At 39.3% G+C, this 24,749-nt stretch overlaps 4 protein-coding genes across 7 annotated transcripts; all 4 read right to left on the bottom strand.

Annotated features, from left to right (window-relative positions):
• Positions 1–70: 70 nt before the first annotated feature.
• LOC307016260 (uncharacterized protein) lies at positions 71–1,006 on the bottom strand (the record flags this gene model as incomplete). The annotated part of the gene is made up of 5 exons (XM_079645299.1): positions 704–1,006; positions 556–626; positions 377–472; positions 167–291; positions 71–79 (listed from the first exon to the last, which is right to left on the bottom strand). Exons 1-5 carry the CDS (start codon positions 721–723, stop codon positions 71–73), a joined length of 321 nt encoding a protein of 106 aa, XP_079501425.1. The 5' UTR covers positions 724–1,006.
• A 128-nt stretch (positions 1,007–1,134) lies between these two features.
• On the bottom strand, positions 1,135–3,456 carry ttc32 (tetratricopeptide repeat domain 32). The gene is made up of 3 exons (XM_079646004.1): positions 3,277–3,456; positions 2,927–3,093; positions 1,135–1,724 (listed from the first exon to the last, which is right to left on the bottom strand). The coding sequence occupies exons 1-3, from the start codon at positions 3,390–3,392 to the stop codon at positions 1,597–1,599; spliced, it is 411 nt and encodes a 136-aa protein (XP_079502130.1). The 5' UTR covers positions 3,393–3,456; the 3' UTR covers positions 1,135–1,596.
• A 4,020-nt stretch (positions 3,457–7,476) lies between these two features.
• Positions 7,477–13,838, bottom strand: matn3a (matrilin 3a). 4 transcript variants are annotated; one of them, XM_079641882.1, is made up of 7 exons: positions 13,586–13,829; positions 12,014–12,514; positions 10,331–10,906; positions 8,864–8,989; positions 8,375–8,472; positions 8,126–8,197; positions 7,477–8,028 (listed from the first exon to the last, which is right to left on the bottom strand). In XM_079641882.1, the coding sequence occupies exons 1-6, from the start codon at positions 13,752–13,754 to the stop codon at positions 8,141–8,143; spliced, it is 1,527 nt and encodes a 508-aa protein (XP_079498008.1). In that variant the 5' UTR covers positions 13,755–13,829; the 3' UTR covers positions 7,477–8,028; positions 8,126–8,140. The 4 variants fall into 4 exon arrangements, 3 of the variants coding, with proteins under 3 accessions (XP_079498008.1, XP_079498009.1, XP_079498010.1); XM_079641883.1 differs by lacking the exon at positions 8,864–8,989 and having other exon boundaries at positions 13,586–13,838; XM_079641884.1 differs by lacking the exon at positions 12,014–12,514 and having other exon boundaries at positions 13,586–13,838.
• A 1,331-nt stretch (positions 13,839–15,169) lies between these two features.
• Positions 15,170–24,580, bottom strand: laptm4a (lysosomal protein transmembrane 4 alpha). The gene is made up of 7 exons (XM_079646646.1): positions 24,358–24,580; positions 22,070–22,190; positions 20,009–20,085; positions 18,716–18,838; positions 17,787–17,882; positions 17,123–17,221; positions 15,170–16,337 (listed from the first exon to the last, which is right to left on the bottom strand). The coding sequence occupies exons 1-7, from the start codon at positions 24,484–24,486 to the stop codon at positions 16,263–16,265; spliced, it is 720 nt and encodes a 239-aa protein (XP_079502772.1). The 5' UTR covers positions 24,487–24,580; the 3' UTR covers positions 15,170–16,262.
• Positions 24,581–24,749: the final 169 nt, after the last annotated feature.

Here is a 24,749-nt window from a genome sequence, read left to right as displayed (position 1 = left end):
AAGGGGTTAAAAATTAAGATTCAGGGAAACACAAAAATGGGAGTAACCATGTGCTTGTTGAGCCATTAATTCAGTCACTCTGGACAGAATTAGCACATGTGGCCCCAACTAAATTTGGTAGAAAATGACATTGAATGCTGTTAAACCACTTTAGCTCAAAACAAACCTTGTTGTCCACAAAGCAGCCCATCAGGGAGGTGTAGATTCTGGTATTACCCCATGGGTCAGACTCCATGCTGTATCCACACTGAGCAGCCATGCTAGGTGTCAACAAAATGTGCTTGGTGCCATCTGAGGGGAGAGAATAAGCTTTGTCAGGGACCCCTTTCCTCAGTGATGAACCAATCAGCTCATTATTAGCAGTGCAAGTACTTACTGATAGCCTCCACCTCAAGCTGGTTTCCCACTGCTAAAGCCTTGTCCAACGACAGTCTCATTACATTTGCGGCACAGTCAGACCTTAACCCACTGCCTGTTAAAAGAAAAGGTTTGTGAGGAGAATTTAAACCGACTTAATATGCTGTATAAAATGACTTAATGAGAATTGAAGCTTACTTGATTGTGAATTTAGCTTCACATTAGGCCTGGCTTGACCCAAGATGATAGCTGCTGCCATCCATAACAAGCTTGAACACATAAAACACATCATTTAGAGACAATTAAGTATACACATAGAAAGAAATCTACAAGAAATGTAACTTACATGCTCCCAAGCCTCAGCATGGTGCAGTTTGTAAGCAGCAAAACCCAAAACTACAAGAATACAGTCAGTATCAGAGCTTGGCAAATGTCCAGCACACCTTCCAACAAAAACACAAGTCTAAAAGGAAGGGGACTGGATGATTAACTGAGACATCAGCAGCTGCTTTATATTCCACTTAACGACAAAGCACAGGTGAGGCTTGTTAAGGATTCTACACACACACACACACACACACACACACACACACACACACACACACACACACACACACACACACACACACACACACACACACACACACACACACACACACACACACACACACACACACACACACACACACACACACAGGGTGAGCTGATGTATGCCTAGTTTATTAAGAACATATTGTAAAAACATATGTATGGAAAGGAAAAACACACATTCTTCAGTAGTGTAAAAAAAAGTATTTATTGTTCAGCAAAAGTAGATTTGTATTTGATATTATACATATATTACATTTTTATATTTCAAGAAGCAACAAAAATAATCCGCAGTTAATAATAAATTCCACTTTTCCTTAAAACCACATGTTCATTTGTTGATTTTTGCCTTTGGGCCTCTTTATTATGACTGTAATCTAACATTTGATTATTGTTTGTGCATATTCTCAAACCTCCTTGCAAGATGATGCACTAACATTTATTACAGACAGTAAACCCAGAGCTTATCGTTTCACCCGGGTCGATTAGTCTGCTCTGTCCAATTATGCAATGATATATGTTCAGGCCATAACAATATGTTCCAACTGGAAGAGTGTTGAGTCAGTGCAGAAGAAGGAATAATTGTTTGTTTCTTCAAGCCAACAGATTTCAGGATTTATAAAAAGGTAAATTCTATAGTTTATGGAGTTGTCAGTATCCCCTGTCCATCTTGTGCTGCTGGTCCAGAAGTGTCTGTTTCAGGCTCACTTTGGCATCTTCAAAATCTGGATTCATCTTCAATACTTGTTGGAAGTCACTCTTGGCGTCATCGAAAAAACCTGAAAGACATTAAACATGTTCATAGATAAAAATGTCATGATATGTAATGTACTGCCAAACTAGCTCATTAAGAGTCAGCAGTTTTAAGTTCTGGGCATCATGAGAACAAGTGAGTACACAGCTCCATCTGGTGTTAAAAGAAGAACACACCAACTGACTCAAACACACATTAACCCATCTAATGTTGGGATCACACCACAACACAACACAGTTAATGACAGATGTTATAGATCTATATTAAAATAGAGCTGGTAGACTTCTCAAGAAAGAGTCACTGCCACAAGGTATTCTGCTAAAACAACCAACAGGAAGCTTGTGGAAAGGTTATTTAAAGAAAGCTTAGTTTCTATAGTTCACTGAGCCAGTGCTGTGCTTTTTTGATTGATCATTTTACCAATCTATGTATCTACTGTACCACAATGTGACCATGTTACTCCAAATCAATGCAGCATTGGATTAATACACCTCTTTTTTTATATAGGATTTTAGTCAACCTATTTTATTTAGTTTCCTTTCAGGCATCATGTGAAGCATTGTCCCCTCAAAGCAAACCAGATATTAATCCTACACTGGATAAATATGATATTGAAGCCAATTAACATTGCAGGCAATAAAGAAACTGCATAGTTGTCATGACAATATTCATATAAAATAGAAAAGGCCATTTAAATGTACAAAGAGGTGTGTTTCCTTCTCGTCTAGTTATGTTGTACAATGCTGCATTTATTTGGGGTCAATAGTTCACATTATATGGAAGCTATTTAAAAAAAAAAAACGTTTTATTTATTGTTAGTTTTATATTCATCTAAAAAATTAAATGGACTAAAATCCACAAGAAAAGAGGTTGGGACAGTTAGTGAAGCAGACTAGAAAACACAAGTGAATATCAATCCAATATCCAACCTAAATATACAATTATTTTGACATTTATTTTGAAGCAAAGCGGAAGTGAATTTTTTTTACTCTGTCAGGCTTGAAAATAACAGATAGCTCTCTCTCTCTCTCCTGTGAACTTTTGACTAAAAGTGGTCTCTACAAGTGAATATCAATCCAATATCCAACCTAAATATACAATTATTTTGACATTTATTTTGAAGCAAAGCGGAAGTGAATTTTTTTTACTCTATCAGGCTTGAAAATAACAGATAGCTCTCTCTCTCTCCTGTGAACTTTTGACTAAAAGTGGTCTCTGTACCCTTACCTAGTCTATAGTGGATGAGTCCTCTGTTGTAGAAAGGTGTCTCATAGCTGCTGTCACTCTGTATCGCTAAAGAGAAGTCCTCCACCGCTTCACCAAAATCCACCCGGAGGTACTTTATCTGTCCGCGGTTGTTGTAAGCAGTGGCCAAATGGCTGGCTTTACAATCCCTGTGGAAATATGACAGCGTTAAAGAAAGTCTCCGAAAATGACACCGAAGTGAAAGAAACATCAACGTTAGCTAACAGTTAGCTTTAGTCGGGGACACAGAATTGGACGGATAACAGAATAAGCTGTAACACTAAAACGACTACAGACTTGCTATACATCGCCAAAAAAGGAACATACAGTACCTGGACTGTAAACAGGACGAGATAAACTTTGTGTACAGTAGTTCTGCACATTTGAAGTTCTGGTTTTTAAACTCAGAGTGAGCATGTTCAAGTATTTGATGGTTGTCTTGCTCCATTAGCTCTGAATTCTGTTAAGGCTCGTTGTGTTTCCTAAAGACAGAAGTGACGACAAGCAAGAAAACATCCAATCACGTTCTATTGCGTCTCAAGTAGGCGGGGCTTATCAATGGGGCAATAATAACTTCAGAATGTATTTCATTTAGCGCCTCAAACAACATATCATTTTGAGTTTTGTTTATTATATAAGATATAATTTCCACTTAACATATGTTGATGCTTCTCTGCATTTTTTTGGAGTTATTATGAGGGTACTGGTTGACACACAACCTGCCTTTATTAATATATCACTAAAAATTGACCACAGAGGATGCATCACTTCATAAAAGTGACTATATAAATAAACGTGGATTTAATTTAATTTATTTGTTTATTTTATTTTTAAAGATACGTGAGTCGTTATTGTCATCCATCAGTATAAAAGGCAGTACAGTACATGAATTGACAAAACTGTGTTTCCCTGTTCCTGGTGCCAAACAAAACAATGAAAACACATTGATTAACCCAGCTTCCTCAAATGTCTTTCTTTTTGGTGTCTATATACGCCGGGATCCGGAGTCATGGATGATCCTGTGGTCCTGTGTCATGGATCGTGAGCCCTGGATCTTGAGTCGTGGCTGTGGGCCTGGATCATAAGTCCTGGATGGATATCCTCGTGGATTCATCTTCCTATTATACACACATGCATTTCCAAACATTTGGACTACCTATGTTGCAAATGTATTATCTTTTCAATTTACACACGGCATCTATTGCACGTCTGTCCGTCCTGGGAGAGGGATCCCTCCTCTGTTGCTCTCCCTGAGGTTTCTCCCATGTTCCCCTTTAAACTGTGGGTTTTCTCTGGAAGTCTTTCCTTGTACGATGTGAGGGTCTAAGGACAGAGGGTGTCGTATTGTCATACTGATATTCTGTACAAACTGTGAAGTCCACTGACACAAAGGTAACATTTGTGATATTGGGCTATATAAATAAACATTGATTGATTGATTGATTGATTGACACACATACATAAGGTGCAAACAACAGGATAGAAAAACGGATAGAAAATAAGATACAAATTAAATACAAAATACAGGTAGAGTAAAGTAAAAACATGAAGTCAGTTATGCACCGAGGATATCTTTCTAATGTTTTTTTGTAACAGCAGGTGGCAGACTTGACTCAGATCCTTTAAAAACCAGGCCTTAAAGACATCAAAGTCTGTAGGTGCATTCAAAACAAGTTTAAATACTGTGAGCATGACATTTTAACCAAAGATCCAGTCAGTGGCTAACTATCTGGAAAAATATGTTCCTATTTTTACAGCAATGGATGTGTTTTTCAAAAAGAAAAGGCTTGTGACCCTCACACAATGAAACATCTGTCACACCGCTCTCAGCTCAGTATGACACTCGCTGCAGTAAATATACAATTTAGCATAGCCATAAGCAAACTGGTGAGAAATTCTCAGACCATCTGACAGGTGAAAAGTCAACTTCAGGAAGCAAAGGTTGCTCAGTAGCCGCGCACTTCCCTTTCGCGGTCCATTTATCTTCAAGACGAGTTGAAGCAAATCAAACAGTTTGACCCTGAGGAAGAGAGTGCATACCGCTGGCTGAGGCAAATAACAAAAACATAAAACCTGTGGGAATGTGGGATAACTGTACATATATAACATACATCTTTGAGTTTCTGCATCCTAAAATCGGGAAGCCCAAGAAGTCTGAAAATATATAAAAACAAGGGAGACATCTCCCAAATAATTCAATGCAACTCAATTTGTATAGCACCATTTTTTACAAAAGCAGTACAGAGTGTATTACATAAAACATAAACAAATAAAATAGAATTTAAAAAATTGCAAATAAAGAAAAATCCATATATCAAGTCATACAAATATAAATCATGTACATAGATGGATACACGAAGCACACAAATACCATATGTTCATTTGAGAAATAATCCGTTAAAATTAGATAGTTGTACCTTGAGCACCACTGTGCTCATCATTAGAGGTCAGACTCTTTAAATTTGAGGTCAACTTAAACTCCATGGAGCTATGGAAAATCCCATACGTTTATGTTGGCAAGGACAGCCTGTCCACATGAAGCCCAGACTGGTATGTTCAGAGCTTTTTCTGGACCCTAAATGTTGCTGTTTGCTGAGAGACTTAACACAAAGTATCAAAATCCCCTTTAGTCTGCCAGAACATAGACACAAATCCATCACCCAGCTACATCCTCTTCACTGACAGACACACGGCACCATCACACTGAACTTTTATCACTACAGTTCACTTTTTTAAATCGTAATAATTTAGGTAATTATTTTGAAGTTGGGTAAAACCAAATTGCATTTTTAATGCAGACATGCTTGTAATGTAAGGAAGTTATTGCTGCTACATTTTCATATTGCATAATATAAAAAAAGAAAAAAAAGTTGATGAAGATTCACAAAATAAGGTTACGAAAATACATCTGGTTCCACCGGTTTTTTCCCGAGTCGTTAATCAGCAAGTGGATTTGGTAATAGCAGTAATAAATTCACAAGGTACGGAATGAACTCATCATAATCAAAACAAAAAATTTATTTCAAACCAAATGTTTGAATTATTTTAAGAATGATTTTGACTCTTGAAATATTTTCATATATTTGCAGATTTGCCAACTGCAAACAAACTAGTACGTACAGTGAAAGGTTTATTCCCCTTATTTTGTATATTACCTTCTTTAACTTCAGTACATTTATAAGCTTAGTGCAGCTTTGTGAGTGTTATATTGTTCATTATAGGATATGGGGGGGTTAGGGGGGTTGAATGACTCTTAAAAGACACTCATCAATGAAAAAGTAACACTATTAGACTGTTTTAAAGAAATATTAAAGTTTATCCTCAAGTAAAAACGTGAGCAGGAACGCTTTGCACCCACCTTTATGTGTCTTTTCCACTTCTCAGAGGCCTGTGAGTGCCATTCATCTTCCTCCACAGACACACCGGTGGGCTCACCTCCCTGACCGCCTGCCCGTGTGGAAACCATGCACACTGGAATAGCGAACAAACATAAAACAGCTGTCCGGTTAAAGGAAAGAGGGAGAGGATCCAAACCAGACTCCAGGTAAACTTTGGCGTGTTGACTCTCTCCCTCTCACAGACAGAGCAGACACAGACGCTCTGTTTCAGGCAAATACGCCAACTCATTCCGGAGGTTTCACGACTACCTCTCTCTGTTGTTTTTTGGCAACACTGAAAGTGTAAAAAAAACACGATGGTGATAACAGGGTTAAAAAACAGATGACAGATAGGAACGCTGTTAAATTAACGCTGTTAATTCACGTCCAAATCCACTTAGGTTAGAAGAATGTGTAGCTCTGTAGAGTTTATTAGACATTTATTTAGTATGTTTGGTGACTGTAGGTGTGTTTGTGGGTAAGAAAGAGTTCAGGGTTAGGAAGTGATCTCTTCCTGACCTCAAATATCTGAGCGCTTTGATCGTTTTTGTGAAACCAGAGTCAATTGTAACACATTGTTAACAAAAATGTTAGAACGTCCATCGTGTTTACCCTTTTCTATTGACACAGAAATACATACATGGTATTAAAATGTCCAGTTATATTATATAAACTGATACAATGTCTCTCTTGTTTATGCAGAAATATATTTCAGAGCAATATGTCTATTCTGCTGTATCATTTATTGGATATAGAGTTTATCCTGATCAATATTTTATAAAAAAACACTGTGGGATTTATTATGATAAGGATTTTAATTTTACCTCACAATAAATAAAACCATTTATTGCTGAGTCTTACCAAGCAATGGTATCAGTGAGATGTTTTATAAGCCTTTTAACATGATAGTGAACTTTTTTCAAACAGAAATAAATACAAATGTTGAGTTTATGATCAGAAATGTTTCAAGCAAAAGCTGTTCAATGTATTTTCCCATTAGCCTTTTATTAAGTAGTTTGTATTGTTCTGGCGTTTATATTCAAATGTCTGAATAATATGTATTATAGAACAATATTAATAATATTGTCAGTATTGCCCTACGGTTAAGAACTCAAAAAGACAAAAGTGTAGAACAACTTTCTCATTTGTGGCTTTTTTATTATCCAATTGGTCTGCCTGGTTACATTTATAAATATTAGCAAACATTATTTTTCATTTCATATCTTTCACAGACTACTAACAATTGTTATCCATGACAAGTGATTAAGTTAAGCTGTAACAGAGAGTCTATAACAAACAAATATATGCAAAAATGTAGTCAAATGTCATATTTTTTTCCATTGAAATCTGTCACTAAATTCATCCAATAAATCAATTATATAAACACTACTATATACAATATGCAACTTTGTACAAACAGGACACATACAATACAGTACAGGATAACTTATACTTATACATGTTCACATATATATATAGGAAATAGAATAATAACTGTAGTTAAATGCACATTAAACTGCAATTAAATGCTCATTAAACCGCATATATTTTTAGCTCAACAGTCCACTACAGTCAGTAGCTTGAGGGGTATTGGTTTATGAATCACAGCTTCACTCCATCTGTGTCTGACGTCCGTACAGTAGTTATGGGAGGCTGGATGACAGGAAGCTCATGTCCGTGTCCAGGAAGTAAACCGGCGAGCTGTTTCTGCAGAAAGTAAATAAACGAAAGGTCAAACTGTGTGGTGGGTGGGAGGCTTTTTCTTTAAATCCTCCCCCCAGAGAACAAAGCAGTCACCACCTACCACAGTGCGCAGCTCTTAACTACGGCCCACCACGTTCTCCAGACGCTCGATCCTCCCAGACACATCGGCCAGTGAGATCAGTCAAGGAAACTCAAGTACAGGCACAATTAAATGATGAAACATACACAAGACACACTTTTAAATGCTGTTACAATAACAGTGCTAGCAGGTATCAGCCTCAGAGGAATGGGCCGCTGAGAGAGTGTTTATAATAAAACTTCTTCCATCTGAAACAACAGAAAGGATATGCTTGGCTGTGAGCTGCTGCAGGGCGGCCTGGGTCTGCTTGGCGAACATCAGTCGGGCTTCACATTTGCAGGGATCCTCAACCACCACCGCCCTCACCTCTTCTCCAGGAGAAAGCAAATTTCACATCAGTGTAACAGATCTTTCAGATAATGAAAGAAGCACATACGATAACACACACTCTACTTTTCCAACTGGGCCTCTGAAGAAAGCTTAACAAATAATATGTTCCCAAATATTCTACAATATTAATTTAGCATTTTCAATTTGCTAAAGCAATATTCAATCAATTCTATAAAATTACCCGATTATTGTCCAACATGTGCTACAGCAAACAGTGAATTTAGAGAATTGTGCACCAGTAGGTTGGGATGTTGTGAAGCCCTGCTTGGAAGCCAAACATATTATTCACAAATGTAGTGTTAGCAGCATTAATGAATATCAAAGCAACACATCATGTTTGCTGCAGGAATCCATACAGTATGTTCTTACGTTTCATGGAACATGTTTTGTTGTCCGTATTCAAGATATAACCGATCCGGCACTGGCAGTAATACGAGGCATTGCTGTTGACACATATGTGTTCGCAGTCATTTCCAATGGAACAGGGGTCCAGACCTGCAATAAGCCAGGGTTAAGGGATGGATACTGGATACACTTTAATATAAATAGGAGATCCTGATTGGTAAGATAGCTGCAAATAATTCATGTAAAAGTTATCAGCTTCTTTCTAATGTCGACAAAAATGAGTAATATAAAAAATTGTTTTACTGCGACAGCTGTTTCTAATATAATTTCTGACATCTATTTAGCTTTTACAAGTGTATATTATATTTGCAAGCTTTTCCGTTGCATTTGTACTCAACCAAATGTAACTTGATTCCTTCATAGACCTTCACCACATCTCAGCCAAGGTCATTTGCAAACTGCTTAGGCTCACTGTGTGTTGGACAACACAGGTAAAATCACAGAACCCTGAAGTGAAGCAGTAATTATAAGTTACATGGATACATTACTTCACAAGTGCTAGGGGCACAAGACAAACAACAGGACAAGAAAATATGGACCAGTAAATACAAGTTTATAGCAGAACCTCATTTGTCCAAAGAAATTAATCAAAATCGAGATATTTTAATAAATTATTCTGGTCACTGTTACCAAATCATATAACGAATATGATATGTTCACATGTCCATATTAAGGTATATTGCATTTATTAGTTTGGATGCCTTATTTTTGAGATTGGTTTAAAAAAGTGAGGTTCGGCTATGCATATAAATCATTTAATATGTAGATATTCAAAGCATACACCATTCAGATGCTCTGAACAACTTTACGGAAGCCCAGAGAGTAACTTGTTTACATTTATGGAGGAAAAAAATGTAATATTCATTTTGGCCTCTAGAGGCTGAAGTGCACTGCTACTACTAAACGCATAAATGGTTTCTTCCAATTTTTTAATTTCTCCATGCACTCTCAACATAACATACACTTATTGTGTGTTAGCAAGTCATGAACCAATTGCTGTCATGTCCTTCTTTTGGCTATAAATTAGATTCTGTGTCATAAACACGGGAGACGACTCAATTTAGATCAGTCTTTAACGGCTTGCTAAAAATGTTGTGTCACTTGTCTTTTAGGGCTTCAGTAAACACGACTTACAATTACCATATACATTTATATTTTGCTGAAAGAGAAGCTGAAAGTTTAGGGCCGCACAGCCCCAAGACTTTACGTTGGTTAGACCGTTCGACTAAAAGCAGGTTCTAGTGGCGACATCTGCAGTCCATGTGGGGGTTGAGGGCATCTGGCTTTATCCTCATGATTTCAGAGTTTATAATTCACCAATAACACAGTAAATGACCAACAACCCCCCTGTAGACTGTAGGTGCCCTTTACTGAGGAACTAGAACCGGGGTTAATGGTGGCGTAAAGGTCCTGCAGGTCCCTTTGTCATACCGCACAGGGTCTCTCTGAACTTGGAGGTGAGCTTCTCGATGACGCCGTAGGTCTCCACATAGAAGACGTGCTCCTCCAGGGGGGTGCTGGCCATCTGCTGCAGGGAGCGCATGTCGGCCCTGTCCACCCCGACAGCGTAGATCTCGATGCCTGAGGCCCTGGCTGCGGCCGAGACCTCCTCCACCTGGTCCTGGGGCCTCCCGTCTGTCACAATGATGGCCACCTTTGTGATTTTCCTGGAGCGCGGTCTGGCTCCGGACTCCTCGGTGAAGGCTTCGTTCATCGCGGTCTTGATGGCGAGGCCTGTCATGGTGCCGGCCGCCAAGGGCTCGATGCGGGTGATGGCTTTCTTCATGTCGGGTTTGTTGAAGTAGTTTTTGAGGACGAACTCGATCTTGACCGTGCTGGCGTAGTTGACCACGGCCACTCTGGTGGCTTCTGCGCCAACGTCCAAGGTGTCGACCATATCAGCCAGGAAAATCTTCACCTTCTCAAACTCACCGGGACGCACGCTGCGAGAGCTGTCAATGATAAAGACCAGGTCCAAGGGACGGCTCATGCACTGAGAGTCTGTCTCTGGTGATCAACCAAAGCATGGCAGAATTAGGTCATAGTCATTATTCAGAGAAACATTCAAGTGTTTTAGTTAAACTGTCAGTGACAACAAAACACAGGACACTTTGGGATACACAACACATGTTGCCATGAAGACAGAAGGAAACTGTTGTGCATCCATGTAGTGGTAAAAAAATAAAATGATACAGTATGCCATTAAACATACTGACTTCATTTCAATATTTCAGTCCATCATATCCTTTTATCTCATTTTCCTGAATGAAAAGGATGCTTGATGTCAACACAAAAAAAAGTGACGTCACACCTAAAGATGGAGACATTGTTAGAAGCCCTGCCTGTCCGTTAACATAAACATACCAAACTACACACTACTACTACATACTACTACGCTTTTATTTAAAAAAGACATCAGTGTTAGCTCTTGTCTTATTTTAAACATCAAATGCTTAAAGGTGACCTATCATGCAAAATGCACTTTTGTACGTCTTGTATACATGAATATGTGTCCCCGGTGTTCCAGGGAACTCACCAAGTGTCAGAAAACACAACCCTCTCTATTTTTCTCCATACCCAAATCTCTTAAAAAGGGGCTGCAACGGATCTGATACAGACTGATCCAGATTTGAACACTTATATGACGTCACAGAAGTGGCGCTACGGCTATTGGGCCAACTCCACCAATCAGGAGGAGACAGCCACGGACATTGCCGTTGGAAAGCGCTGGAGACGCTGTAGTACATATGCCAGGCCTGTAGATGGTGCTGTTCTCACAGAATCAGCCCATGCAAAGACAGTGTTAAATTGAGCGAAATGAGGAATGGCTAAAATGCATGATCTGTTTGGTATTTTGAAAAATAAAAAGTATAAATATGCCTTATATAGGTATGGTCCTACACTATATTATTCAAATATAGCATGATAGGTCCACTTTAATATGAATCAAACAGATGTGAAAGTGGTGTGAATCTTCTCTAGTAAGAAGGAAAATATCTCACAAAGAATCTATAAGTTGTGTGTGTTTCTATTCTGTCTCAAATCAAACAGATCTGACCTGTAAAAGCATTGAGGATTTGGGTTGGAAAGCCAACCTGACTGGTAATGTTCTACCTGTCTCAGGACTGACGGTGGTGATGAAGCCGCTTTGGGTACTGACCGGTAGCGTCACAGGAGCGGGGGTCTCCACCGGCGGCACAGTGGTCACCACCACCGGCAGCATGGTGGTCACTGTCGTTGCTGGCAGAGTTGGCTGTATTGTCGGCTCTGGCTCTGGTGGAGGTTGAGTTGACGGAAGGGGAACCACAGGCGCTGGTTGCACTGTTGGGTCTGTCTTTATGAGGCAGGGACCTTTCAATGTGTGAGGGAACTGGCCTTTGAGCCTGTGATGAGGGTGGTAAACTAATGGTGGAGATAGACCTTTGTAAATGTGATGCATATGTGGAGCCACTGGGCCGGTGAATCTGTGGTGGTATGGGGGCATGGGGTGTGAGGGTCTGTGGTAGGTCATTGGAGGAGACATAGGAAAAGGTCTATACACTACCGGTGGAGGGATCCTTGGTGGCTGGTAGTGGTAGTGATACCCTCCTCTATACGTGTAAGCACTTCTGTGGCCTACAGGCACACCAGAAAGGAAAAGTGATAGAGAACATTAGTAGGTGGAAAGTACAGGAGAGTTGTGTAAGTTGACATTTGACAACAATAGACAGACACATTATTAGTTGAAGCACGAGTGTAAGTTCAGCCACGTGGGTTTGTTTTCTAACAAGCTTGGATTATGCAGTATAATAATGCTTGTGAAACACCCAGTAAACACATTTCACAATTCATGCACGTTGTGTTTAAGAAAAGTGTAAAGTCCAATCATCCGCTACTGGTTACATTACATTTTCACCCTAAATAGACCAGGTATGGCCTTTCATGTTTAATGTAATATGCAAAAAATACATTACAGTACAAAACAGTTTAAGTTATTTCTATTTTAACTCATACTGACATGAGATTTAAAAAGTCTGGCGTGGATATAGGAACAATTACTATATTTAAGTACAGTCTTAAGGTACTTTAATTAAACAAATACAGTTTATGTTACATATGAGCGAGAAATGCAGTACTTTCTACTATATCGTTTTGAAAGTAAAACAATTAATAATATTCATACTATTTCATATTTATATTTGTTAAGAGCTGTATTGCTTCTGGCCAAAGTATTTTGGGGCAAAAACCAAACTTGACACAAAATTCAAGGTATTTGCCTCATTAAACACACTAAAGGGGGCAAAAGACATTCGGTAATTGTGTCTTTTAATACCACCAAACTTCAAATGTAGGAGGAAAAAAAATCCCCAATGCCTCGACTTATAAAGTTATTTAAATAAAACCAGCAGAGAATTTTTGAAGGAAAATGTCACTTTAGTAGATACTTAATTTTGTAAGAGGTCAGAGGCCAAAACGATTGTTCATTTATAGCAGTAAATTGTCTATGTTTTTAAGAATAATAGCAGTAACCACAACGTCACATAAACGAGTGGAGTTAAATCTGTAGTGTAGTAAAGTGCCTCTTATTAAAGTAAATAATAAATGTGCTTTCCACTACTTATGCTTTCATATTGCTATATTTGTATACTTAAGTTTTGTAAACTTCTTCCCTCACACTTAGAAAGTACCAACTCGTTCAGAACTTACTTTCTGGGTTCAGGGTCCTGATCGGGGGTCGGCCATTGAGTCGTGTTTGTGCGTAGCTCTGTGCGGAGATCAGCCGCGGGTCCCCGGCATTGAGAGGGTGTGTGGCCCGGGCATCAGGCAGCAGCAGCGCGGCGCAGCACAGCAGACTCCAGAGCAAAGTCTTCATCATGTCTGCAGAGTCCTCCGGTGGTCTGTCCGGTGTCTGTCTCGGTCTGAAAGGGTCCTCACTGACCGCCTCCCCATATGAGGGGCTCTCAGCACAACGCGTCAAACCGATCGTCCAATCCAAAGGTGGGACACGACCTCCACCGGTGAGACGGTATGGAGGACGGTATAGAAAAAAGTATTATCTGCAGCATTTCGGGGAGCCGTATAGACGCAGAGGTGTCAAGTACATTTACTCAAGTACTGTACAATTCTGAGGTACTACTTTGTACTTCTATCCCACTACAACTCTAAATATTGTACTTTTACTCCACTACATTTACCTAGTAGCCTAGTTACTTTGCAGATATGGATTAATGATAACAAATGTGATCAAATAAGACTTTAGTTACACATGGAGTAAATTCACAAGCTACCCAGCAGTAAATAACATAATATAGATTTGGTCCACTTTAACAAGTTTGGTAAATACATCAATACATAAATGATTTTAATGAAAACATATGATTCTGAAATGGGCCAATCAGCATAGCAAGTAGCCTATAGGACTTTGCTACTTTGAGTATTTTTAGATGCCAATACTTTTGTACGTTTACTTGAATTACCTTTTGAATACAGGACTTTTACTTGTAACAGAGTATGCCTACACTGTTTGTTTGTTTTGTTTTTATTAGGATCCCCATTAGCACTAGCATGAGCATTGGCTATTCTTCCTGGGGTCCTCACCCACACAAAACATACATAATACAAACCAGAACGGAACAACTCATCATTTCATGAAAAGTGCATGGTAAGGAAGTGAAAGCAAAAACAAAACAGAAAAAAATAGTCATCACATTTTAGCCATCATCAAGTCAAAACCTAAACAAAATTTTACCAACAATATAATTTACATGATAATACTAATTACTAATTACTAATTGACCCACAAGTACAGTTCAAATTTAATTTGTAGTTCTCAGATATTGTTTTAGCAAATGTTTGAAATGTATGTTTGAGTTGTCTTGAATGATATGGACCGGTAACGAATTCCAGCTGACCATTGCTCTGTATAGTACTGTTTTCTGTCTGATATTTGATCTTGATTTGGGTAAAATGAACCTTTTTTCTATTGCGTGTCTGGTTTGATAGTTATGTGTAGAGTACTGTGCTATGAACTTTTGTGACAATATATGTGGTAAGTGTGTCACTGTAATATTCTTTTCAAAATTTAACAGAGAATAAATGGACCTCTGTCTAACACTCATCCATTTCAGTGTCTCCAGCATTTCAGTCACTCTGGTTCTGTAGGAGCACTGCAGACACTGAAGAACTATAAGTGTTTTTCAACATCACAGAATCACAGCCGTTCAATTTTAAATCTGCTTTTGAATTTACTACAGAATCTTAGACATAAACAAAAGAGTCACGGAGACATAATTTTTCTGAAATGTTTATTGAAGTCAAATGAATTTCCACTAGGATAAAATCATCTTACCAATAAAGAAATGGGGAGGCTTTTGATAAGCATGCAAATACTAATGTTCACAAGACTAGCTGCTGCTCCAGATGTCGGGCGAGGAGGAAGCAGAGAAAATGATCATCATCATCATCATCATCATCATCATCAGTGCCCTCCGTTCTCTCTCTGTCTCCGTCTGTCTCTCCGTCTCAGCTGGGAAAGTAATCCCTATCTTTGCTCACACATCGGGGCAGCAGAGTGATGAAAATGTCAGGGGTGGCAGTGAACCGAACCACAGCAAAGCTAAATAAATACCAGACGAAAAAGTGCTACAGACTCCATTCAATGACTGAGATGGAATAGTCTAGGTGTAAATAATTAGGGGGGGAAATAACACAATTCAACAATAAGAGCTATAATAAATGGATTGTCATCATATTTTTTTTACACTTCATATATCAATCAATAGATAGGATGGGGCTGGATTGATGATAGCATTTCAAGCAATTTATTTTTCACATGTATCCCTTTTGCTAAGACATAAAAAAGGCCAGAGGGGTGGGAGCGAGTGCTGGTAGCTTCCTTTGCTTTTCAAACATCACATTCATTCATTCATCTCACAGATTTCAGTCTTTCCCACCTTTCCCCTCTCACACCTCCGGGATGCTCTATAGACGCTCTGTAGGAACACAGAGGGAAGAGCTGAACAAAACGTTGTCAGTGGCCTTACACGTACACAATAGGTCAGGGAAGGGGGGGGGGGTTAGGTGAAATGGTGTTCAGAAAGGGTTAGTGAGGCAAGGTAGGAATGCATATGGTTGTGCGTGTGTGCGCGTGTGTGCGCGTGTGTGTGTGTGTGTGTGTGTGTGTGTGTGTGTGTGTGTGTGTGTGTGTGTGTGTGTGTGTGTGTGTGTGTGTGTGTGTGTGTGTGTGTGTGTGTGTGTGTGTGTGTGTGTGTGTGTGTGTGTGTGTGTGTGTGTGTGTGTGTGTGTGTGTGTGTGTGTGTGTGTGTGTGTGTGTGTGTGTGTGTGTGTGTGTGTGTGTGTGTGGTTTGGCAACAGGGGCTGGTGCTTAAGCAGGCATGTAAGGGGGAGGTGGCTCCTTCTCTGGCATCTTCATCGCCATCTCGTAAGTAGGCAGGATGTACTGGAGAAGAAAACAAATCAGTATAACATCAGTAATCTATATTAATCCACATGCACACATATTAGGGCTCCAACTAAGGAATATACACATTTGAAAAATTCATTCATCTGGACATCAAGAGTCTTAATGGTCAAAAATCATATTTTAAGCGTGCTAAAAGTTAACTTATTTTAGCATCTCTAAAGTGAATGCAGGTTTTCTTCTATGATACTGAAGTTAACATGTGGTGATATTGGGCTGTTTGTTCGACAAAAGTAGGGATTAAAATATGACAATTTGGGATTTTGGACCTTTTAAATATGCTTTTTACCGCTTTATACACCAAACAATTATTTGAAATCATTGTCAAGGGAACTGACAGACAAATTGATAACATATTTTTTAATTGTGGATTTCAATTCCATATGAGATAACCTCACCACCAGTTAAGTGTGTCATCTCATCAATATGACTAAACGTTTTAATTTAATAACTATTAGAGACATTTGAGAGGCTTTGAAAGAGGAGATTTTTTTTACTTTGATAAAAAGGTGTTAACCAAAAAAATGGTAGCTGGCAATAAATGTTATTTCTTTTGAGAGGTTGTTCTTTTATGAACGCTTAAATGTGATTACTGCCTGCTTTTGGCTTCTTCTACCATCACTGTGTGGACAGCATGCCACCTGTTGGCCCAACGTCAGCATTACATATTGCTTTACCAAAAAGTGTCGAGTGTGTGACAGAGATACCGCTCGTAAAATTCACAGCAGTCAATCAGAGAGCAGTCAGGCAGCCTGCATGCATACCTGGGGAGGGGTCTCGAAGGCCGGGTAGACTGCAATCTCTGGCATGTTCCTGTTGTTGATGTACTTGTAGCAGTTCCACACACAGTTGATCAGGTAGGACTGGAAAGCAAACATTTATTTTGAATGTTATTATTAAACTTGCTAAAACCCACAACAAATCTTTTAAATGTAAAAACAGCACAAAAATTCATCATACTTTTTTAATATGACTTTTAATTTGGGTAAACTTTCAATTCTCACCAGTATCATCGTCCATGTTTTACTGTATTTTTTCTAATTTGCTTTTATTTGACATTTTTAAATTGTTTTATTTTAACATAGTTTAATTTCTTGTCAGCTTTAATTCACGGGAGTTTCATTAGGATCGCTGTAGATGTTTCATCTTGTTCTGTATTTATTTTAATTTTGTTTTTATGTTTACTGTAAAGCACTTGAATGAAAGGTGCTATACAAATAAAGTGTATTATTATTATTATTATTATTATTATTATTATATCATCATCATCCCTTCACTGAATCCACAGACATTTAACTAATATCAACTTCCTCATCTAAAAAAAAAAAATCAAACTTACTATGTTTTAAGTTTGATTGGATCGAAATGAAATGAACCAAAACACAGAATAAACCGGATGTATCTGTGAATAAATAACAAGGATTTCACCTTGAGGATGATGAGGAAGGCAAAGAAGACGAGCACGAAGAGCAGCAGGCAGCTGGAGTCCAGAGAGAGCAGGTTATCTTTGTACGGGAAGTCCGGCTGAGGAGGACAAGAACAGACGGCAGATAATCAATGAGACCTTTTTTAACTCAACACGCATCTCCATCGACGCTGCCACGCAACCCACAGAAAGAAACTCAACCCTTAGAGCGCTTGAGGGTTGTTTAAACAGTCAAATGTCATAGGTGAATCATTTTCAGTATTTATCAACATTTGTATAACCTGATTGTTTTAGAGCGTTTCTATTTGAATTTTGATTCTGGTTACATAGTGCACAATCAAAGAAAGGCTGTGCAAACACACATGTTTATCCATTGGTGGTTTTCCTGATTACTTTTTGAGGAATTCTGTCAAAAAGTCAGAAGCTTATTTGCTTTCAGTCATGTTTTCTCCTCATTTTCCATGAACGTGGAATAACATTTAACACTTATCAAAAAGTATTTACAATACTAAAGTATGAAGATACTGAATCAACTCTCTTCTAAGAGCAACTTGTAATGGTTTATAAATATAACATTGACATTCAAACACAAATATCTTTAACCTTCTACATCAACCTTAAATTGTGTAACTTTTTAATTTATTCTATTTTGTATTATATTATAACTTTTTTTTTTAACTTTAATACTTTTTCATGCATGTAACATTCAGCTGTCTTTAGCTCTTTTTCTGCTGTAACACAATGTACATTTCCCCTCTGTGGGACTAATAAAAGGATTCTGAGGTATTTTTAGGTAGAAATGACATAAAAAGGAGAGCAATGAGGCTTAGTATTAGATGCCGTTTTCTATCGTCACGGTTAATAACGGTGATGTCATGAATTATAACGCCACGGGATCACACTGTGGAAAGAGGAATGTGTTGCCACTGACCAGCTGGTCCAGGTAGTCCTTGATCCGGGGAAGGTAGGTGAGAGAGCTGATGGCCACCAGGCAGCTCAGAGCAAAGTCAAACAGCTGGTAGCAGAAAAACGGGATGAGCCAGCCGTCACGATGCTGAGGAGAACGATTACAGGGGAGGCAAAGAATTATAATGAACAAACTTATCAGTTAGGCAGAAGCTGTTTGAGGTCATTGAGCACAAGGAACATGTTGCATTATTCAACCTTATCCCCCAACACATGTCTTTGATTAACATTTAGACATATATCTTTATCAAGGAGGTATTGCCCTCTAGAAGATAAAGATGCATTCACAGTCTGCATCTAAACAGCTTTCAGTGTTTGTTCCATTCCCACCCTGGGTTTCTCAGCTTCAAATGTTTAATTAAGATCTTTCCTGGATTGAAAAAACGCTTTTCACTCTGCGCTCAGGGCTGCATCATCACATGTGGTTTGGGGTAAATGAAAAGAGCCTGCCTACAGAGACAGAGAGTGCTGACGCTGTAGCATTAGCAAGCCTCACTGTAACGAATACAAAGAGAAGATTGAAGATCTGCAGCGTTCCTTTAACTGGGTCACTTTACAACAATCTCTACGGGCATTCTGGGTGTTTTTTTAATGCAAGGACGATACTTCTACTGTACTCTCCAATCTTAGTTATTGTAGCAAAGTACTAAATATATGTTGTACATTATGAACATGAAACATTTAGGATATTGAATTGGGACGCTACAAACAGCTGCGGCTCTGCACCGCCACACTGCATTGGAAAAGGGGTTTCTACTACTGTTGTCTAGGAGATGTTCTTGCACAGCTAAAGCATAACTCTTGCAGACCGTCAGCATGAACAGATCCTGCAGATGCGAGTCCCCCTTTAACTGTGCAGACATCCTAACCAGCAGCTTAATGCAGGGCCACGACTAAAGGCTATCAAACCTGTCAGTGTTGATGCCATCGGGCAGGCCTGTGAGGTAAAGATGACAGGCAGTGAGAACAAAGAACGGAGCGCTCAGCTCCCACTGCAGCAGCACTCGTTTGAACATCCAGCTGAAATGAACTGAAGTTTAAAGAAAAAGGGAAGGGTGCTTTGGTATGTCGTATGACGTCTTGCTTAGCTCTTAAATCGGGTGCTATTATTAAACAGCGTGAATGCAAATGTTTTTTTTTTCAATGCATGCAGTCTGGGATTATATATTAGCATAAGAAACCATGACGGCGCTTTAAAGTAAGTACACGCTGTCAAAAGAGAATTAGAAACGGCAGAGTATCCACTGTGCAGACTTACAGTGATGGCTCCATACACCATCATGGCACTGATGGTGAGCATCAGCAGAGAGATGGCAAATCCCACACAGGCATTCTCTGTGGGGGAACAAGTGAGAGTAAAGAAATGAACAAAAAGCATGGAAGGGTTATTACAATTTGAGTTTATTCGCACATAAATCATTAGTTATCAGTGAGCGAGGATGGATGTGTATTGGTCGGCTCTCCTTGAAGCAGCAGTGATTTACATTCTGCAAGGGAACGGTTCCCACGGCTGGGCTCTTTGCAGCTAACTCAGTTTTAAAAGGCAGGCTCTGGGGAGCATTAAGCCTCTCCCTCAGAGCTATGGAGCGTGGGTAAATACACAATGAAACTCAGACTGGGATAATTAAAAGGCCTGTCTTTCATATCCTCTTTTATCTCCATCACTCAGTTGATCGCTTCCTCAAGCAATGGTGCCTGTTGCACAACTGACGATGAGACGATGCTGGTGAGAAAGCTACTGCAGCACTGCGGCCTGGAGGCTTCTCTTTGTTATTTAGCAGCTCCAGCAGAACAATCTAAACATGGAGGACTGTCTGCAGCTCAAGTTGAGGTTTTAGAAAACAAAAACCACATAGTCTCAAGTTCTGGTTAATGAATACAAAAAAAAGGCTTGTACTTTGGAGATGGTAGAAATGCCACTTTTACAGTTTGTGGGGGGGGGGGGGGGGGGGGGGGGGGGGGGTTGTTTTGAATGTTGACTTAAGCCGTCCCTTATAGATACTGTATTTTTACGTTAGTGAGCCGGATCATTTGGCTCGGCTCTCTTAAAGCGCCGGCTCTTTCGGCTCCCAAACGGCTCTTCATGTTACCACAGTTTACCACGGAGCCTCAGTTTCGCCGCTGCGAGGCTCTGGTGCTCGCAGCTCACGCGCGTGCTCCACTAGAACCCCCCCCCCGCTCATCGTGTCCAAATCGCGCACGTTCCGTGTTGTCCTGTAGCAGGCATCTTCGATGTCGGGGAAACAATCTTCAATACTCCGAAAATAATCCCACCAGACTCCTTTGCCCCTCCAACAGAGGGATGTCCTTGGCCTTTTTCCTTTTTGTCATTTCAAGCGATGGACGCCCTCGGCTCGCCTTCGGGGCGTCCTGAGCTGAATAAGGGCGTCAAATGACGGCAAGACGTCCCCTGGCGGAAACGCTGCCTTTGACTCGTCTCATTTTTTTTTTTTACAATCTCTACATTTCTTGTGAAAGCCATGTTTTGTCAATGAATAGCAGAACATTGTGCAGTTTTACAAAGCAGTTTTCTTAAGCCAAATGTTACGTCTTTAAATGGTCCGTTTTGTCTGATTAAACAGTCTAAGATCCAAAGTGATTTCATTAACTTACACATACGATCAAGAGGGGGACCAAAGAGATTTGGAGAAACTGCAACACAATCATTTGGCATTTTGTTACAGACTAACTATCGACAAATCATCAGCTTAATCCAAACTTAAAGCTCGAGACCTTTTCCTCATGTTATCTCTTAATATCTTGGAAAACTTTCAAACATTTTGTGGAATATAGAGCGTGCAGCTCGATGAAGCTGCACTAACATGCTAACATTACACTCCTGTCTGCCTGCTGTGGGAAGGTCGACCCACAACGATTGTTTCCTCTTCTCTCCCGCTGAGTCAATGTTTCAGCAAAAAGAAGAGGAGTCACCAAGCCAAATCAACAGAACAAACGCCAGATGGAAAAAGCACTCCGATAGTCCTGCCAGCCCTGCCCTGGCACACATAAATACAAACACCTCAGCTAAAACACGAAACCTCAAGGAAATACAAAAGAACGATACAAGTGACGCCAGTCCAATAACAACATGAACACAGTTGTTTTCATTTGCACTCCGTGGGGAGGTTTGCTCCCTGAGGAAGATGAATCACATGTTCCACCTCACATAATAGCAGCTCATCTGTTGAGCACATATCTTGAATGAATATATTCAAAAAGGTGTAAAAGCCTCTCAATAAACTCAAAACTATTTCTATGACTTTGTATAATGCTGTTCGAGAGCCCTTATAGTATTTCTTATGTAGATTTATTCGCTTACCAGACATCCTGTCGGACGCAAAGTAATGGTCGATGACCTCATACTGCAAGTCGATAGTGGGCACGTTCTCCGGGTGGGTCACAGCTACCGTCAGCAGGATGCCCATCAACAGATTGACTACCTGAAGAGAGGAAGGAGGGAAAAGAGAGAGGGGTTTTAAAAGAACAATTATTCATGTCTTGGGACATTACCATCAAATTGTTTAGCTTTTAAATTATTAACAACATTTTCTAACAACAGTTTTGGATAAAATAACTCCTTTAACCTGTTAAGATCGAAAATGACATTCCCAGAACAAATGACCATATCTTCCCTTCTAAAGGGGTTCAGTTAATAATCTTTTTTCTCAAAGCAAGGTTACACCTGTGCGTTGGATGTAGAAGCGTCAGAATCAATATAGATGTTTTTATTTTAAAGTCAATTCAGATTGAACACAGTAAAAAAAATTCAATTATTGTGTCTGTCCAAAAGAAAAAAATTACTTATAGTGAAAACCCCCCTTGAATGATGGGATGGTAGACTAAAAGCTTTAGGAATCCAAACTATAGAATATAATGAGTACCCTGTATCAAGATTGATGCAAAACAAGTGACATTTGACCTTTTTAGAGAGATTTAGCAAAAAAAAACACTTCTGGGGCCATTTGACCTATCTCTGGCCCCCCTTGCTCGATTTTGCTGATTGACACCTCTTTCTAACAGTCAGACCTGAAACAACTGGATATCTGGAAGGAAGAACATCCAAGTTAATATAATCTTTTATAATAGATGGAATTTCAAATGAATGTGAAATATAAAATAAAATGGTCCTAGTCTATAATTTAAAAACTAGCTTTTTAGAGCTGGAACTAACCTGGAACCAGAGCATCTGTGACAAAACAAAGCATTATTGTTCGACACTGACCTCAACATTTTATCTAAAACTTCTCCAAATTGAACTGCAGAAAAGTGTCGCGTGCAGGCTGCTCATGTCTAGTTGTTCATGTGTTCTGACAATATCAAGGAGGATAGAGAAGGGAACTTATTGTGCATTTAAAATATGTATCTCTCCTCCTCCTGATATCTGGCTGTAGCTGTACTATCATTAAATGCAAAAAAGCCAAATTAACCACATTATCAGCTTCTCCCAAATATACCAAATCTTAACGTTAACTAACTGTATTGCTGTGTCTGGTTGTTGTATCCGATTTTTTGTGTGTGTTGCATCTAGCTTGAGACCTAGTGCTACATAAGATAAGATGGACCTATATTGATCCCCTCTGGGAAATTCAGTTTTTGTCAGCAATAGAATAAAGGAAACACAGATAGTAAAAATATACACAGGGATATTAACAATAGGAATTAGAAAATAAAAAAAACATGTAATAACAGTATGAATAGAATTAACTAAACAATAAAAAAAAGGACTCAAACTCTGATCAGGTGAATTTACATGTATACAGATATGTGAACAAGAGTAACCATATATGCATCAGTGTGAAAGAAGGGATTTCGTGAAAATAGAGGAAAATGCTCATGGGTTTTTGTATGAGTCAAGTAGTGTCCAGCTGGCAAAAAGCTTGAAATGCAACCGAAAACATCTGTTCTGTGACGTGGCGGAGGGGATTATTGCAGAAGTTAATGAGAAATGTGCAGAGGGCAGTAATAGCTGACCTTAGCAAACAATTGTAACTACTTCAGCCTGTCTATGAACTAATAGAAACTAGATAATATCATGTTAATATTTTTAAACAACAGAAATAATGTCAAAACCCGTATCCCTTACAGCATGCTACTGTGGATTCCCTCATTGCCAAGCTTGTTATGATTTGACAGCCATTACGCTATCAAGTTAGCGGAATGTTGCCTAGCTTGCGCTTACGTGCAACATAAGTCTAAATGTGACACATTTCATACCCTCTGAACCCAATCGGGTGTGGGTAACTAGCAGGAGTATGCCACTGACTGTCTTTATATCAATTAAATAACGGCGTTTTCAAGGTTGGGTGAGTTTTATCGACATAAACACTGAGCTAGTCAAAGCTGTAATTCTAGCAGGCTGCTAACGCTAGCTCTCTGTACAGTTATAAGCGAGGCGTGTAACGGCTGTTTAAAATGGTCAAAAAGTAGCACCTAGCTTACATTAAAGTTAACGAAAACAGTCGTAATACTAACATTGATATGTTTATCGAAAGTCTGGTTGACATTCATAATGTAACTTGTTACTTTTATCGAACTTATCACAGAACTTATTGACAAGCATTGCTAGCTAGCATTAGCTCGCTAATCCCCATCAACCATTTTACGCACCATATACCAAGTTCCCAGGATGATGGTCCCCGTCCGGACGTGGCAACATCCGCAACACCGGGTGGTGTACAGTCTGTCTCGAGTTGGCTTAAAGTGATGCATATCCTCCACAAGCGTAGGAAGAAACATCGGGAGCTGGTCTTGGAGGATAAAATTATTCACAGCATCAACAGTCAGTAGACGAACTCGGAGGAGGAACGCCCACCCAGCAAACTGACGAGATGCGAGACACCGCGATAACAACACACGGGGAATAGAGGGTAACTTGGACTGACAGGAATCTCAACCAATGAGCGTGAAGACATTTACAGAACAGTGCTGCAAAATATTTCTGCTCTTTTAAATCACTTTTAACAACTCACTCTTTTAGAATTGCTTTTATGTGACTTTAT

This window comes from Notothenia rossii (genome assembly GCF_949606895.1).
Source record: "Notothenia rossii genome assembly, chromosome: 8".
NCBI lineage: Eukaryota > Metazoa > Chordata > Actinopteri > Perciformes > Nototheniidae > Notothenia > Notothenia rossii.
This window is presented reverse-complemented; position numbering and strand designations above follow the sequence as displayed.

Excerpts from the sequence above, each read along its gene's own strand:
- matn3a (XM_079641882.1), bottom strand. The coding sequence starts at position 13,754 with ATGATGAAGACTTTGCTCTGGAGTCTGCTGTGCTGCGCCGCGCTGCTG. Across the intron at positions 10,907-12,013 it reads CACCGTCAGTCCTGAGACAG|AGACAGACTCTCAGTGCATG; the intron begins GTAGAACATTAC and ends GTTGATCACCAG. Across the intron at positions 8,990-10,330 it reads GTTCAGAGAGACCCTGTGCG|GTCTGGACCCCTGTTCCATT; the intron begins GTATGACAAAGG and ends GGCTTATTGCAG.
- ttc32 (XM_079646004.1), bottom strand. The coding sequence starts at position 3,392 with ATGGAGCAAGACAACCATCAAATACTTGAACATGCTCACTCTGAGTTT. Across the intron at positions 3,094-3,276 it reads TCGTCCTGTTTACAGTCCAG|GGATTGTAAAGCCAGCCATT; the intron begins GTACTGTATGTT and ends ATATTTCCACAG. Across the intron at positions 1,725-2,926 it reads ACTCATCCACTATAGACTAG|GTTTTTTCGATGACGCCAAG; the intron begins GTAAGGGTACAG and ends AATGTCTTTCAG.
- laptm4a (XM_079646646.1), bottom strand. The coding sequence starts at position 24,486 with ATGTTTCTTCCTACGCTTGTGGAGGATATGCATCACTTTAAGCCAACT. Across the intron at positions 18,839-20,008 it reads TGGTGTATGGAGCCATCACT|CATCGTGACGGCTGGCTCAT; the intron begins GTAAGTCTGCAC and ends CGTTCTCCTCAG. Across the intron at positions 17,883-18,715 it reads AGGACTACCTGGACCAGCTG|CCGGACTTCCCGTACAAAGA; the intron begins GTCAGTGGCAAC and ends TGTCCTCCTCAG.